The sequence below is a fragment of the Asparagus officinalis genome, chromosome 2, assembly GCF_001876935.1.
Source record: "Asparagus officinalis chromosome 2, Aspof.V1, whole genome shotgun sequence".
Taxonomy (NCBI): domain Eukaryota; kingdom Viridiplantae; phylum Streptophyta; class Magnoliopsida; order Asparagales; family Asparagaceae; genus Asparagus; species Asparagus officinalis.
In genome coordinates this window covers 3,194,221-3,211,397 of record NC_033795.1, presented here as the reverse complement: position 1 = coordinate 3,211,397, position 17,177 = coordinate 3,194,221, and the positions used below count along the sequence as shown (strand labels likewise).

General features: G+C 37.3%; 2 protein-coding genes across 4 annotated transcripts in view; both read left to right on the top strand.

Moving 5' to 3' along the window:
- LOC109829932 overlaps positions 1 to 1,401 on the top strand; it is a 4,834-nt gene extending 3,433 nt beyond the window's left edge. Inside the window, exons 3-4 of the mRNA XM_020397032.1 lie at positions 686 to 878; positions 1,065 to 1,401. Coding sequence (XP_020252621.1) covers positions 686 to 878; positions 1,065 to 1,267 — 396 coding nt within the window. The 3' untranslated portion in view covers positions 1,268 to 1,401. The remainder of the gene's footprint in view (positions 1 to 685; positions 879 to 1,064) is intronic.
- Positions 7,658 to 14,819, top strand: LOC109829931. 3 transcript variants are annotated; one of them, XR_002244156.1, is made up of 5 exons: positions 7,660 to 7,797; positions 9,180 to 9,302; positions 9,435 to 12,631; positions 12,721 to 14,102; positions 14,244 to 14,819. XR_002244156.1 is itself a non-coding variant. In XM_020397030.1 (4 exons), the coding sequence occupies exons 2-4, from the start codon at positions 9,279 to 9,281 to the stop codon at positions 13,850 to 13,852; spliced, it is 4,341 nt and encodes a 1,446-aa protein (XP_020252619.1). In that variant the 5' UTR covers positions 7,658 to 7,797; positions 9,180 to 9,278; the 3' UTR covers positions 13,853 to 14,819. The 3 variants fall into 3 exon arrangements, 2 of the variants coding, with proteins under 2 accessions (XP_020252619.1, XP_020252618.1); XM_020397030.1 differs by having other exon boundaries at positions 7,658 to 7,797; positions 12,733 to 14,819; XM_020397029.1 differs by having other exon boundaries at positions 12,721 to 14,819.

Here is a 17,177-nt window from a genome sequence, read left to right as displayed (position 1 = left end):
ATTGCATCAGTGATAAGAATGACAGAGGTTTGACATTATGTTGATTTCTCCTATAAACATTACCATTGTCATCAATGATCAATTTCTTTTTTCATTGAATTTGAAACGGAAGAATGTGTTGAAAAAAAAATAAAAGAGGTTAAAATTAATAGTGTAACTTATTTACTTTCACAACCAGTAACCAATTTATCATAAATCAGCAATCAAAGATGCGATATACACCGTTATATAGATAACTGTATTATTTGGCCATAGTCATATGCATATACAAAGTGTTTTTTTTTTAAATTTTTTTGCTAATGCTCTCAACAATAAAGTGAAATTATGCTTCCAGAGATTACCAATTAGAAGCCTACTACTTTCAATAATTTTCTCGTAAACTATTTTTCCATGCTCTTTCAGCTATCTGGTCCTCAGGATTCAAATCAGAAATTTAGAGTGCATATTGCTTATTCTAACCTTTAAATATCTTCATGAAATATATTAATGACCTAATGAATCAAAGCTTAAGTTCACTAAAGCCTGTATATACATACACCAAACTTCCTCTTCGCATGTTCACTGTTCCCTTCCAGATGCAATTCTTATACGTGAACTTAATGAGCTTAATTATTTATTTATTGACACATTTACTTGGTTTTGAAAATATTTGGAAACTGATGGTTCAATATTATCTTATTTGCAGCCTCTCACCGAGCTGCCAGATAAGAAATGCAAGCGCTGCGGTCTGTATGAGCTGTACAAGATTAAAACTGACGAGATATTTGACGAATGGGAGCTTTGTCGCGATGATTTCATCGATGGAAAATATGTGCACCTCAAGGAGAATGAGTTCAATGCCACATTCTTATGCCCTGCGTGCGACCCGCCTACTTTCGGTAAGTGTAACTTCATAAATTTCACATTTGATGACATTTCAGGTTTTATTGTTGGGTTATTTAGATCACAATTCCCTCCTCAAACCTTCAACGGTTTCGTATTGATCTGTCATCCGCAATGCTTCATAACACCTTCAGTGCAGCTTCATGGAGGTAATGCTGCTGACAAAGTTTTGGTGTTCACAGGATCCAATATCTTCGGGAGTGGAGAGAAGAAACTGGACGTTTTTCTTGCTGTAATCATCGGTACGTTGGTTTTAGCTGCGGTTGCTGCTGGAGCTGTGGCCTTGTGTAGATACTGGAAGAGGAGGAAGAGGCAACAGGATCAGGCGCGGTTTTTAAGGCTCTTCGATGATTCTGATGACATTGATGAGCTTGATGCGTTTTGATCCAACGATTGGTCAAAAACTTCAATAGCTTGATTTCCTCTTTTTATAATTGTACTTGTATAAATAGACCAAATGCGACTAAAAGTATCAAAAGCTTCTCCTTAATGCAAATCAAAATCAGTGTGATTAGATTCTTTCCGAACTTGAAGTCCAGGGTAATGGTCCGGTCCGCATTCGGTCCAATCAATACAGTTACTCATGTAAAGGATGTTAAATTATCCTAAGGCTAAATTTCAGAAAACTCCCCTTAACTTTTGGCGATCATCAGATAACCCCCCGTATCTTTCGGAACATCAAAAACCCCTCTTAAATTCCGGGGTTATTGACAACCCCCCATCAACTTTGAGATTTGCTTTCATAAAAACCCCCTAGCAATATTAAGTTCAATTTTCACACGTGTGGCTAAAATTATAGGAGGGGCATTTTTAACGGTGAAAATTGTGGTTCACACTCTTAGCCTTTTCTTTTTAGCGAAAAACATTGATGGTTGAGAACTTTTTAATTTTAATAATCCCTAAGCATAAAGAGGTTTTTTATGATATTGAAAGTTATTGGGGGTTATCTGATAATCCTCTGAAGTCAAGGAGGGGTTTTCTAAAATTTAGCCTCACTCTAAAAGTTTCATATAAGTTTTGTTGCATATGTCCCCCCAAAGCTATCATATTCTTAGAGTTAACCATAAATCACCACAGTGGCTATTTTTACATATATTCTCCAGTACTAGAGTTTTAAACCCTTAAAATTCATCTAGCTATGTGCTAGTCTGATGTTGCTAAAGCTTATAATAAGTTGTTTATATAAGTATCTTATAAAAACAATTTATATAAGTTGTTAAAAATAGTCGTTTGGTAATAATATATAAAAATCTGCTTCCAAAAAGCAATTCAGGTGTTTAGCAAAATTGTTTTCAAAGTTCATTGTCAAAAGATAACTGGCATATTGGCATATAAACTGAAAAAAGGAAAAGTTGCTTTTAAAAACATCCTGAGGTTGCGTCTACAAGCATCCCCTTAAAAGCAAAAGAAAATTCAATAGACGTGTTTTAAAAAATTCACTAAACACCATTATTAACCGTGTTTCAAAAAAAAAAAAAAATAAGCAGAAGCACCCAAAACATAGCAATATCAAACCGACCCCTAATTCGAAGATATACATATATGCAGGCAGAGGATAGATTTGAAAGATAAAGGCCAACAACTCCCTTTGTAAATTGTCTCCTGCATGCATATATAATTTGTGCGTTGAAAACCAATCCCCTGTGCCTTTAGATAGTGTTTGGGAGAAATTATTTTTTGAAGCTTATAAGCTAAATTGGCTTTTTGTGGCTTTTCTAATAAAATTTTCATGAAATTTTTTTGGATAGAATGGTCATTCGTTTGATTATACCTAATGTATGTAGATGTATTTATAAGCTAGTTTTTCAAAAGTTAGGAAACCCCAACTTTTTTATACGGACCTTAAAATCTAACTTATATAGAATGTTTATCAAACATGCAGATAAGCTCTTGAAACGACTACCCATCCTATCAGAGCCGGTCACATGCGGCGACCGGTTTTGAGTCCTTTGATGGGCAAGTTAGGAAGCAAAGTCACAACTTCGCCCCCGTACTTTGCCTATCGAAGGGCTAAACCGGTTTTGATAGAAATACTACTCCTTAGAAACACCATCTAAGAGGCTGTTTGGTTTGCCCAAAAATTATGAAAAATGAAGGGAAAAGAAAGAAAATGGAGAAAAAAATACAATTTGTTGTAAGTTTTTCATAACGTTTTCTTTTTCTTTGTTTGGTTCACATATTGGAACCAAGAAAAATGATGATATGCCAAATTCTTATTGGTTGATGTGACCCACATTTTAAGACATCCATTTCATGTTTTTTATTGAGAAAATTGGAAGAAAATTTGTTTGATGTTTTCCACATCTTCTTCATTTTCTTTGATTTTAAGGGCCTGTTTGGCTATTTCCAAAAAAAATCGGAAATGGAAATGTAGCTCTTGAAATGAATTCAAGACATTTCTTAGTTTTCATTTTTGTTTGTTTGTTTCGTAGGGTCTGTTTGTTTGCTCAAAAAAAAGGGAAATGTGTTGTCACCTCAACTTTCAAGAAATGTCTCATGTGCCACATGGGTTTTTGTTTTCAAGAGGTTTCCATTTCAAGTGTTTGTTTCGTTTTTAATTTTCAAGAAATGAAGTGCCACGTAGGATGTCACCTCACATTTTCAAGAAATGTGTTTGCACAACAAAATGGGCTGAAAACACTTAGAAATGTCCCATGTGAGAATTATTAATTAGTAAAAGCACTGTTTATGAGGTTATGAAGAATAAAACATATTATTTAAATTGGAAAGCACTGTTTATGAGGTTATGAAGAATAAAACATATTATTTAAATTGGTTTTCTCTCTTTTCATTTTTCTTGTTCTCAAACAAACAAAAGAAATGATAAAACATATTATTTAAATTGGTTTTCTCTCTTTTCATTTTTCTTGTTCTCAAACAAACAAAAGAAATGTAAATGTCCAACACTGTTACTATGGAGGTTTTTTTTGTTTTTTGTGTGACTTGACAGTGAAAAGGGGAGTTTCTTTGCGAAACAAACGAAAAAAAAGAAAACCGTGAAATGTCATGAAAGCATTTGAAATGTAACATTTCCATTTCCCTTTTTTTTGGAAATAGCCAAACAGGTAAAGAAAAGGTTCATTTTCACTGCCAAGTCACACAAACAGACAAAAAAAGCCTTCATAGTAACAGTGCTTTGATTTCTATTCCTTGTGTTTGTTTGAGAACAAGAAAAAGGAAATGAGAAACGTGGCATCTAAATATTTCGTTTTATTCTTCTGAACTATTCAAACAATGCTTTTACTAATTAATAATTTTCAGATGAGACATTTCTAAGTGTTTTCAGCCCAAGTTGGTGTGAAAACACACAGCAAATTTGGTGTGAAAACACATTTCTTGAAAAATTAAGGTGGCAACACATGTGCCACTTCATTTCTTGAAAATTAAAGACGAAACAAACGCTTGAAATGGAAACCTTTTGAAAACAAAAATCCATGTGGCGCATGGGGGTTTTCTTGAAAGGTGAGGTGGCAACACATTTCTATTTTTTTTTTTTTTTTGAGCAAACAAACAGACCCTAAGGGGGTGTTATTCATTGGTGTAATTTGGGGGATAATGGGATAATTTTTGGAACATCACTTTTTGGTGTTATTCATTGGGGTAATTCGAATTGGAGTCAATTTTGTGGTGTTATTAGTTTGTAGGGGTAATTGGGGGACAAATACTCCACTTTCCCCTAAATTACACCAACTATATAAAGATCACCTCCACCCCTTCCTCATAATTACCCCAAATTTACTCATCCTCCATATTAGAACAATGTTGTTCCACTTTGAAGGCAATTGAGATAATTTTAAAATATTTTTGTATTACTTAACTAATACATGCTAATTATATTATAAATATATGATTTGATATATAAAATATAACATATATTAATAATATTATATAATAGTAATTATAGTATAACATATTTATTATAATATTATATAATATTTTAATAACATATATTAATAATATTATGTAATATATTATTATATAATATTAATTAGTAATTATAGTATAACGTATTTATTATAATATCATATAATATTTACTATAACATGATACCTTTTAATATATATTATTGTAATTATCATGTAATATATATATGTTATATTATATTTTAATTTTAATATAAAATTTTAAAATATTACATTGAATAAAGTAAAATATTATAATATTTTATAAAGTACATTATATCCTATGATACTATATTATAATATATTAAATTAAATAATATATTATTAAAGTATTATATTATATATATTATTCATATATTATATTAATTATTATATAATGTAGCATACTAATATAATGTTAATTAGTAATTATTGTATAACATATTATATTTTTGTATAAATAAAATAATGTATTATATTAAAATATTATATTAAATATATTGATATTATATTATATTAATTATTATATATAGTATAGCATGCTAATATAATATAATATAATACAATATAATAATTAATAATAGTAATTTGTAAGTATAGTATAATATATTATATTTTAATATAAAGTAAAATAATATTTATATTATAATAATATACTAAATAATATACTAAACCAATTGGATAAGTTAATTTAGAAGTAATTAAATAGATAAAATTATATTTTAATAATGTGTCACATCATCAATTATCCCACATGAATTGTCAAATCAAATGCTGAAATTATCCTATTATCCCACTTTACCCCACTTAAGATATCCCAAACGGGTAAAATTGTTCCATTGGAACACTTTTCCCCCTTGGCCCCAATTTGTCCCAACCAATAACCCCCCATAACGAAAAACAACCAATCAGGCCCTAAGCCTCTCCGAATTACACTAATTCGGACAAAGCCCGGGCCCAAGCCCACGAGTGTCTCCAGACCAAATTCCTAAGAACGCGCGCGTTCAAATTTAGTCCTGCGTGCCACCTCATCAATCCGCGGCCGCCAGAAACAAACGCATCTCAAACCTTCCAATCTTCCCAGCATCAACGGCCGAAACCCCTCCAGATCCCCCTCCCATGGATTCACCCCCTTACTATATAAACGCCCCCTCCGCATCTCCTCCCCTCACTCAACCCCATCGCTCGACGCTCTCAGATCCCCAAATCTCAACTTAGGGTTTTCCAATTGAAGGATGTCAGGACGAGGAAAGGGCGGGAAAGGTCTCGGCAAGGGCGGGGCGAAGCGCCACCGCAAGGTGCTCCGCGACAACATCCAGGGCATCACTAAGCCGGCCATCCGCCGCCTCGCCCGCCGCGGCGGCGTCAAGCGCATCAACGGCCAAAATAGATAATTCTAATGTCGACTGAAAAATACATTAGAATGATTAGGAAATACAATTTAGGAGAGAAACAAAATTTATGATTAGGCATCAATGTAAATAATTCCGAATCATTTCGCTCTCACAATCATTCTAATGTCGACTGAAAAATATTACTCTTTCTACTATCACTTTTGTAAATATCTTGAAAATTGATGCCTAACATTTAAGCCTAAAAAAATCATGGCCAGTAAGAATAGTACCCCCTTTTCTCTTTAATTCTTCCTTAGTGACATTGTCAATTTAGCTGACCTTTAATTACTCGTTATTTTCACCACTATGTCAATAGTCTAATAATCTGTTTTTTCTGTTTTTAAATCATCTTCGCCTTTAAATCAAAGATATAATCACTTTCTTTTCTTTTTTATTTTTCCTTCATAAAATCAATTGATTTTTTGAGAGTACGTGGATCTTCCTATCATTGATTAATTGGAAAGGCTGATTGATTTTGATATGAATTTTTGTTATTTTTGATTTCGTTCATTCTAAGTTCTTCCTCTATGAAATCACCGCTTCGTGTGACTTGACTATTGTTTAGCCATCAATCTAAGTAGCGAAATCATTGCTTGATTGAAATAAAAAAAAAGTGAAAAATTAGAAGAGGAAGAATTATTTGTATGGATTTGATTCGGGAAGGAAAGGGGATGCAGATGAAATGAGTGGATTGGTTTTGCGGGATATGAGTTCTGTTAGGTATGATGATTTCCAAAGTGTTACAAATACCTTTTTACCCTTTTAACTAAAAAATTAAATACAAATATTATAGGAGCACCGAAGCAAAACTCTTATTTATAAAGCGACGGCGGAAGGCAAGTAGGCTTTTGCTTTCGTATAATGTCAACCCAATAGTTGACTCGTATAGTATGTTGACAGCTGTAGTAAATATAGCCAAAAGGCTTTTTCCCATTGCGGGCTGGCGGCGGCGGCGGGCGGCGGCGGCTTAGATGAAAAAACAGAATCTCAAAACATATTTTTGGTGTTTTGAGAAAAATGTTTATTTTTTAAATTTTATAAATGGTCAAGTTAAAAAAACATCCGGTTGTCAAATGTGTTTTATTGTTTTTGTTAAAAAAAAAAAAAAACCGAGACGTTTGCTAAACGCTCCCTTGCGTGTATGGAAGGAACATCGGTGAACAGCCACCAGATATCAAAGGAGATCAGCGTGGACGAAAAATTTCGGATCTCAGCGTGTCAACGACGCTACCTTATTAAAACCGCCCAAAAGTCGCCATTCACGAAACCTCGATTGTGACCCGACCGACAGCCACCCACCGATTCGATCACCGACCGTCGATCTCAATCTCAACGGTCAAGATCTCTCTAAGCACGGTTTTGGCGGTACCCACGTGTCCGCTAAATCACTTAAAACGCATTTATTAAAGACTTGGAAAAATGTGCGCCACCACAAAAACAAGCGCAAGTGGAGGGGTGTAGAGAGATAAATATAAAGAAAACTGAAGCTTAGAAGATAATAAATTAATAAAATAATTCATAAGTAGACAGCGGGCGGCCTCAATCTCGTCTTTGCCTCAAACTCTCTCTCTCCTTTTTCTAGGGCTTTCCACGATCAAAGCCCATTCATACTCTCTCTCTCTCTACTTTCTTGTGATCAGGTAAAGAAAAAGAAACTAGATCGGTCAAAAATCTAATCTTTGCGTGATCTATGACCTTTATTTTCGCTTTTTTATAGCTTTTTTTATCGATTTGGGACGAAATAGGGTTTTTTTTTTTTGCTGAGATCACCGATGATCGGAATTAATGGTGGAATGAGCCAGATCGGGTTTGATTGTTTGATTTTTTTTTGGCAAGGTGAGTAACAGATAAATGAAGGGTTTGATTGTTTTGGAAGCTCATGGGGTTCCAGATCTGGTGGTTATTTGCCTTTTTTGGAGTAAAGATTTCAACTTTGAGCTTTTTCTCGTGATTTTTAGCGCGAGGATGTACCCGGAGGAGAAAATGGTTGGATTTTTTTTCATTGATTGGATCAGTTGATTGTTGGGCTTTCACTTGTTTGTTTGATTTTGAGGATCTTGATGATTGATGTTTACGATTGAAGGAGAATGTCAAGGGCTTTAGGTGTGATTAGCGAAGACTGCCGAATTAATTGTTTTGTCTTCTTGATTGAGATTGGGGACTTGTGAGTTAGCGATTACTGCAGTGTTGGAGACTTATGAGCTAGCTTCCTCATTATGTAGCTAGGTGTTTACTCTCTCCATCAGCCATTGTTGGGCCAAAGTTGGTTGCTTTGTTCGCTGCAAACAGAGTCCTTCAAGGAGTGCTCACGAGCTCTCTCTTCAGATAGAACTGATAGTTATATGATTGGGTTTTTTCGTAGGCTAACTTCTTCATCTTCTGCCTAGTCATCAGTTTGGCTCATGTTTTTTTTTGTTTTTTGGATATTGATTGTTTTTGTGGGGCGCTAAGGGTTGCTTCTGCTGCACTGAAACTCGAATCTTGTGGTGAGCATAGAGGTTTATAATTTTATACTCAGCCAGTGCATCCCATTTCTGGACTCACGCTGCTGTATCTTGTCGCTTACGTCCGCTTCAAAACTTAGTCCAGTGATATTTGAGCCTGTGTTACTCTAATACCATGTTGAAGATCCCTTACAGTACGCGAAAACTTCGAAGCTGTTTTGGGGGGTCTAGGGTTATAACTTTATGCTCTTTTAACATGTTGGAACAATGGGGAGTTTTGTTGTCAACGGAAGTTGATGCCTTGCTAGTTTATTTTAATGCTTTTAGCTTAGTTGCTTTTGATCGAATGGGGATTTTGATATGTCTGAATGAATATTTCTAGTTTTAACCATGTTTAATTTCAATAAGATTAAAGTTGGTCGAGGAATAAGCTTTATTTCATGAATTTCGATTTGTCTGTATTTAGAACTACAAGTACAAATTTTATTTATAGTAGATTCATTTCTTTATGCTTTTCAAGTTTACATCTGGTGACAATTAAGTGTTGTCTTTATGATCGTTTGTATGCCTGATGACAGGTTGAAAAGTCCTTCATATGCAAGCAAGCAGTAGTCCGCGGCAATAAATTGAGTAATTAGAGGATAAGGGAATTCCTCTTCTCCAGTTGAAACCTGAAAATGCCGTTAACCGATCAGGAAAAGGTGCTTTGTTTCTTGCTCACTGAGAAATGTCTATTCTTTCAGGGAATCACAGCTGAACATCCCAATAAACATCCTTTTCTCATTGCTGTAACTGATTATGGATTCTTTTCCTTTGTTTCTTGTCCCCTTCAGGAGCTTCGAGTCCATTCTCGGTCCTCCACTGACTTCCTTGCAGCTGTACCGATCAAGAAAAGACGTTTTCTTTTCCGTCGATCTCCATCTCCTCCACCTGAGTTACCATCTCCAGTTCTTGGTGATTGCAGCATACCTGATAATAAACCAGAATCTCCAGGGTTTGGGCTTCCTCATTCAAGAACCGAAGGTAATTCTGTTCAGGTCAATACTGTGACAGGAAAAGTTGCTGCTTGTAAATCTTGTGACCAAGCAACTGATCCACCATCGCCAACACCTGCAAACAGTGTCCCACCCAATGATAAACTTGAATCCTCCGAGCATGTGTCCACTCTAAATACAGGTGATCGAGCGGACTTTTTCAGCAAAGAAGCACAAGCAGATTGTAGTACATCTGACAAGAAGGCTGATTCTTCGAAGTCTGTTTCTTGTTTGCCAGAAAGTGGGAAAGTTAATGTTCAATTACGTGCTACGAAAGGTGAAGTTTCTTCTTGTGAACCTAGTGAGTTGTCACTAACACAAGCGGACTGTGTTCTGCCTGAAAGCAAACCTGACGCCACAAAGTCTGGTTCTCCTTTTTTAAAAATTGGAGGTACCACTGCTAAAGTGAACGCTGAGACAGGTGAACATGCTTGTGAGCCTAGTGTGTTGTCATTACCAAAGCCAACAGGTTGTGGTATATCTGAAAAGAATTTTGCGTCCGTAAAGCTTCCTATTTCGAAGTCGAGATGTGATCCTGCCCAAGTCAATTCTGTAACAGGGAATGATGGTTTGATTGAACCTTGTGAAAAGGCAAAGCCAACAGATTGTGGCATATCTGAAAAGGATTTTGTGTCCTTAAAGCCTGAGTCTCCTATCTCGAAGTCCACAGGTGATCCTGCCCAAGTCGGTTCTGTAACAGGGAAAGATGGTTTGATTGGACCTTGTGAAAAGTCAAATACTAGAGACTTAAACATCATTCCGAAGTTTGAAATGCTGCCTAATTGTAATGACCAAGGATCCGGGTTGTACTTGGGTGCTAATTCTGTTGATGAAACTGCTAATACACAAGACATGGTTTTTAGCAACAAATGTGCAACATTGCCGGTGACTGGAAGCACAGTAATTAGTTCTGCAGCAAAACAGACTTTTGTGGTGCCTAGAGGACAGGGGAATGCTGAAGGTAAGGTTACTCACAGAGAAGGAATTTCTTTCAAACAAGGATTGGAGCTGAAGAATGTCGAAAGTGAATCCAGGAATGCAAAAATTAAAGCAGACTCTGGTATTCTGTATCTAAATAGATCAAACTGGGATTTGAATACGATGATGGACACATGGGTAGATTCTTCTGCAGATTCTTTACTGAATAATGAAACTGGTGATCAGGACAGGCTAGTTCTTGGAGGCATCCAGCAACGAGGTCGGAAACAGATGTTATTTAGGGAACACAATGGAACTGATATAATATCAGGAAGTAGTGTGCGACATAAAGTTGATTCAAATCCTGAGGCTTCCCTAGAGTTGCAGCTTAAGCCGCCTTCTTTACCTGATCCTTGCATTTCATTAGGAAAACATGAAGCTATTACAGACAAGTCATTTTTAAGCCTTGCTACTAAGCCTATGATGTCTACTATCAGCCCACCATTGGATATTGGTACAACTATAAAATTAGAACCAATTGAGAAAGATCAAAAGGAGACAGCTATGGTTCAGTTGGGTTTGCTGAAATCTTTAGATTTGAAACCCGTCAAGTCCGAATCATGTGGAGAAGAAATCTCGAAAACAACTATCTCTAGCAACTTGAACTTGGCATGTAGTAAATCTGTAAAGCCAGAGCCACCTACAGAGCGACCCGAAAATCAATCTCAAGTAAATGCTAGGAATTCTGAACATATGGGGCTAAAAAGTTCACCTGAAAACACACTAGTCCATCAAAATGCTGGGAAATACAATAACAAGGCCTTAAATTTGGCATCTAAGCCGCTTGTTTTGAATACTCTGCTGAGGCCTTGTACGAACTTTTCCAATGATTCCTCCAGTATAGCTAACAAGGTTAATCAAGCTCCAAGTTCTGCAGATTGTATTCCTACTTTCACTTCAAGTACCCAAGTTACAAGCATAACTGCTATTGAATCATCAGCTTTGATGACAAGATTAAATGAAATGAATTTATCCCCGGAGGCATTGCTATCTGATCCTTTAACTTCTAATACTTCCAAGACTGGAGAAAATATCCCTGCAGAAGGTGAATTCAGTTTTGCTAGCCAAAAGGATCCTTCAAATATGCATCACTTGTCCAATGATAGCCAAAAGGATCCTTCAAATGTGCATCACTTGTCCAATGATACTTCGGCAGAAGATATTCTTAAAAAACCATGTGTAACTAGTGAGATTATCGAGTCTGATGAAGTTCTAGATAAAGTTGGAGTGTCATCTGAAGTTCTAGAAGAACATAGGGACAAAACATCCAAATCAGGTAACCTTCATGTTTCAGAAGAATCGATGAACACAACTCCTAAACAGGGTGGGAAAAGTGACGAGGATTTTGAGGATGGTGAAGTGAGGGACCCAGCATTAAAGAAGACTGTTGAAGGTTCTTGTGATCTTGCCCAAGAGCAATCCTTGAAAGCTTCTGATTCTATTAGTCCTGTTGATGTTCCTGTTTCAATGCCATTACCTTCAGTTGAAAAGGAGATTAAATTAGAAAGTCCTAAAGAGGAAAATGTTTGTGGTTCTAAGGAGAGTGAAAATGGTCTTCTTGATGACAAGATCGAATCTTGCTCCTCGGATGTTGGAGTGCCTACCACTGACTTTTGTGACAAGAGCCTAAGCAAAACAACTGGCAAGACTTTAGGGGATCACCTGAAGAATGATGAGAGTATTGAGAAAGAAATAAAATCTAGTGACCTTAGTTCACTCACAAATCTAGCAGATAGTCAATCTGATGCAGCTGGCGGGCAGCAGAATGCTGAAGGACCCGAACTTGCTAAAGATCATGTTTCAGGCAAAGCTGAGCCCTCTGATAAGGGAAGTGTGACAAAAGTTGCTAACGATAGAGGCAACAATAGACGGATTATCTACCTGAACCCTGCTTCCAATTGCTCGGCATCAGGAAAGAGGAAATCGACTTTGGACAGATCTATGTCCTCTCAAGGAGAGAGAGAAAGGCCTGTTGATAGATCATACGGGGTCGAAAGATCACGTTCTCGAGGACACGGGTAATGCTCTTTATATCATCAGTTTTTATGTAAAATACTTTCAATTGTTTTAATCTGTTTTGTTTCGTTCTTTTTCACTGATATTTCAGAGATGAATCCAGCAATGAAAGGCCTCGAAGGCTTGGACATGAGAGGAACTATGGACGGCCATTCGAGAAATGTAATGTGCACATCAGGAATAGGGCTAACAGGCTAAATGCTATGTGTGGTGATAGAAATTCTAATGTTGACCAACTATTGGACCAAATGAATACTTCAACTGGTATCAGATATTCTCGACCGATAAACAATGATGAAGTTTCTATTGATGGATCTTTGGATGGATCTAGCCGACTAAGGAGGAAGCTCACGAGTGAAGAAATGGAAGACCTGTCCCATTTACAATGCCAAAGACGATCATTTGAGGGTCGAGTACCGATGCCATTGGTTCGTCGTCCTACTGGAAGAGAAGTCCCAGATTTTGTGTCACTCTCAAACCCACGGTCTCATTTTGAACGAGCTGAAGGGATTGTCATACGTAGAGAGAGGAGAAGCTTATCGCCGACAATGAGAAGCTTATCACCTACATTGAGAAGAGGAGGTCCTCAATCATCACCAGGATCTCAACAGAGAAGGCCTTCAGATGTCTTCAGTAGAACCCGAGAATTTATGCAGCACAGATCTCCACCGATTATGAGGCTTAGCAGGAGACAATCACCTCAAGAACGCCGGTGCTTTCCTGAAGAGAGAATAGTTAGAAGACGAGGTCCTCCTTATGACATCGTAGATGTTGGTCCCCCGAGAGAAGAATTTCCAAGGAACACGAGGAGGTTTAATATGGCAGACCCTCGAGGAATTACGGAAGAAGAAGATTACTTTGATCTTCGAGAGTTTGACGATAGATTTGTTGACAACAGAAGGTGCATTGATAGGCGGGGACCTATTCGTTCTTTTAGGCAGCATTGTGTTGATAATGATGGGAGTGAGAGCTTCCGCTTTCGCGGTGAAGCTCCTCCTTCTAGGGTTCTAAGGATGCACACTGACGGTAATGATGGTTTTACTGAAGATAGCGGCCCATCCAGGGATTTTGATGTGAGGTTTAGGAACCGGTTGGGGAATTCATCAAATAGACTGAGAGGAATTGTCGAGGAGCAGGAAGATAACTACAGGCATCATGGGGAGCAGCAGGAGTGGCGTGATTCTGGCTTCAATAACGCTAGACCAAAGAGACGAAGGTTTTAAAGTTTATACATTAGCTTATCGGGTTTGAACAAAATGATGGCCTAGATCCGAGATTTGGGTTTGTCCAGTTCATGGGACCATGCAAGCAGAAATCTTCATATATGATAACGTGTATACTTTTGGACTTGGTCTCCTGAAATCTTACTACTGGCCCTATACTTCAGTGTACATTAGCAATAAGTTTGGCATTTGCCACTTCTTTTCGCGTAATCTACAGGTCGTTATATCAAGAAGTTACAACCCTATGCAGGTAATTTTGGATTGTTAACAGGGCTGTTGTGTCCTCGAGGGCTGGTTTGTCCTCGGGACGATGGTTGACTGCTTGGTGTGTTGTTGATGTGACATATATATCGTAGCCATTACCTATGATCTTAGTTTGTTGATGATCTAGGTTACTACCCTGGGACATTGCTTCTGACTATGAGGAACTGGAGAACACGCATGAACTGCTCATTTCATGACATCGACTTGAAACTGCTGAAGCTTTTCACGGTGTAAAATCGAAGGGAGACTCGTATTTTGCAAAGGTTTCACTTCCTTGTGTTGTGGCAGCTTAATGTCGCTGGTGAGTGATCATAACCTGCGAGAGAACTTCAGTCGACTGAGCTTGAGGAGTCTCATGTCAATATTTTTTTCTACCAACAGTTTGGTAGGCTCCCTCTCACACATGCAAGGTCCCATGTGAAGTTAGCATTCATGAAAGCTGCTAATCTGTGACCGACTTGAATATTGTTTTCTGATCTGCTTATCTTTAACGCAGAACTTTGATTGACACACAGATTGAAAAGAATGTGATGATCGATTAAGAAGAATATGATAATATTTAACTTGGCAGAGAATTTAACCTTTTGTAGGACTGAATAGAAGAATATGGTTCATGTGGCCGATTCGAAAATCTGAGATCAAATTCTTTGTTGTTGTTGTTGTTGTTGCATCTGTTAATAGCCAGCCTCCAATTAAGTTTGAACTTTGGAGACGCAAGGAAATACATCATCTAAGATATCATAGTTCACACAAGAAGGCTGAGACATGAATGTATTTTAATTATCAATACTATCAACTAATAATTGTTATATAATCCCATTATGGGAAAACCAAGTTTTGTGGCGGAAAACACATTTTTATGTTTTCCAGTCACTCCTTAGAATTGATTTTTTTTTTCGTTTGGTTGGAACAGAAACGACCCTAATTCCAAAAAAAAGACTATAATTTTATTGTTTTATTGGGTGTCTAAGAAATAGAAAAACATAAATAAGAAACATTTCAGAAATAACCCGTGAAGAGCCACATCACCCATCTATAGTGAAATATTTGATTTTATTCAATAACGCGGAAATGGATTTTGCCCAAAATGTGACGTGGGCTGACGTTTTGAAAAGTCACTCCTCTGAAAAATATGCTTGAAACGAACATCAGAGTTGCCCATAAAATATTTTTGGGGTGTTTTCCAACAATTTTTTTTTTTGGCCGAAACAAACAGTCCCTTAGCGTCTGCTGCCATCTATGAGGTCAAGTTATAGGTATCTTAATTTATAAAAGTGAATCTCTCGAGCAAATGATTATGATATCTTGGGCTAAGATTTTGGTGTTGTCTACGTACTCATCACGTGTCATCATTGCTTGAAAATGATTGCTTGTGGAGCAATCTTTGAGAAAGATCAGACTGTGCGCGCTTACTCTTTAAATCATTGGATTGGAATGATATTCAAGATTTTGAGGAGCTGAATGAGCTTGAAGTAATGAATTTTTTCTTCCTCTATCAAAAAATGAATTTTTTCTTCCAACATTTCTGGGTTTTAGATTGTTGGCATCTAACTTGTTATATTAAATATCCTAAAGCTATAGGACGGGGATCCGAGCCGGGAAACACTTTTTTTTTTTTTGCATTTTCCAAACAATTCTTCGGAATTTTAATATTGAGTTTGATTAGAAAGAAATAGCGGTGAGAATGATGGTGGAATCCTTTACCAGCAATTTTCACTAATATGTAAAAAAAAAAAAAAAAAAACCAACAACAACAAGAGGAGTAGACAACTTCAAAAAATGGCGAAACCATTTATTATTAATGTATCTTCCTCAAGAAATCCCGGAATGCCTCTCTTCTAATTTTTAATTAATAAAACACCCGTTTTTCATTATTTTCAGTCCGATTCCGCTCAGAAAGTTTGAAATTGAGCTTTTCTTAAAAATTGACGTGGCAGGTGGGCTTAGGAAAGTGTTATTTTTTTAACTTGAGAGAACCAAACACAAAATTTAGAAATGGTGGTGCTACAAGGATCAAAAACATGAGAACCTACATGGAAAAGACGAGGTGTCGGCTCCTTGTCCCATGATGCAACGTTCATAAACGGTACATCATGGAACAGAGAGCCGACACCTTAACTGTCCCATATTTTTGGGTCGCTAAGAAATTTTTCATTTAGAAATCTCTTTGAGTTGTTTTTTTTTCCCCTTATTTTTTGTCACATCCTGACGAGTTCTGACGCCACGAGACGATCCTTTCTAAGGTTTTCTTTTCTATTCCGTGTAACCAAACATGCCTTAACACAAAACAAAACGTAAGAATTTTTTTTAGTTATCACCAACAACTCTATTTCCACCGTATTCGGGTCTCCTTAACTATCTAAAAAGTAGTGGAGGGACCACTACATAATCACAATAATTGATTATCCAGTTGGTGATTGTGAATTTTTTTCGAGTGCAAATTAGGAATGAGTGTTAGATTTAGATTGCATCATAACCACCTACTAAATAATCAACGATTGAGATTAAAAGTAGTGGTCTCTCCACTATTTTTTTTTTTGTAGTGGAGAGGATCCAAATTCATTTCCGCCATCATTCACAAGCGCCTATTATCTTCCTAATCACCTCTCTTTTTCACACGCGTCCACAATTAATCGCATATCATCAACGTACTCAAGACCATAACATAATAGACCAGCAAAGAGAGTGAGAGATTGACTTCTCCTCTAATTAGCAGCTACGTACATGCTCTCCTCCTCCTCTGATTACCTCCTCTTGTTCTTGCTCCCCACCAAAAGAGCCAAGTAGAACAAGACCCTGAACAAGAACCCCCACGCCACGGTCACCCACACCGAGCTCCACTTGCCCGTCCCCGGCACCCCCTCCTCCCTCAGCACGTCCGCCCCGGTCACCACGCACGAGTCCGCCCCGCCCACCAAAAGAGCCAAGTAGAACAAGACCCTGAACAAGAACCCCCACGCCACGGTCACCCACACCGAGCTCCACTTGCCCGTCCCCGGCACCCCCTCCTCCCTCAGCACGTCCGCCCCGGTCACCACGCACGAGTCCGCCCCGACCGACG

Bases quoted from the DNA above. Each gene is read 5' to 3' on its own strand.
- LOC109829931 (XM_020397029.1), top strand. From the start codon at position 9,279: ATGCCGTTAACCGATCAGGAAAAG. The intron at 9,303-9,434 runs GTGCTTTGTTTC...TGTCCCCTTCAG, and splicing joins CGTTAACCGATCAGGAAAAG to GAGCTTCGAGTCCATTCTCG. The intron at 12,632-12,720 runs GTAATGCTCTTT...CTGATATTTCAG, and splicing joins TCACGTTCTCGAGGACACGG to AGATGAATCCAGCAATGAAA.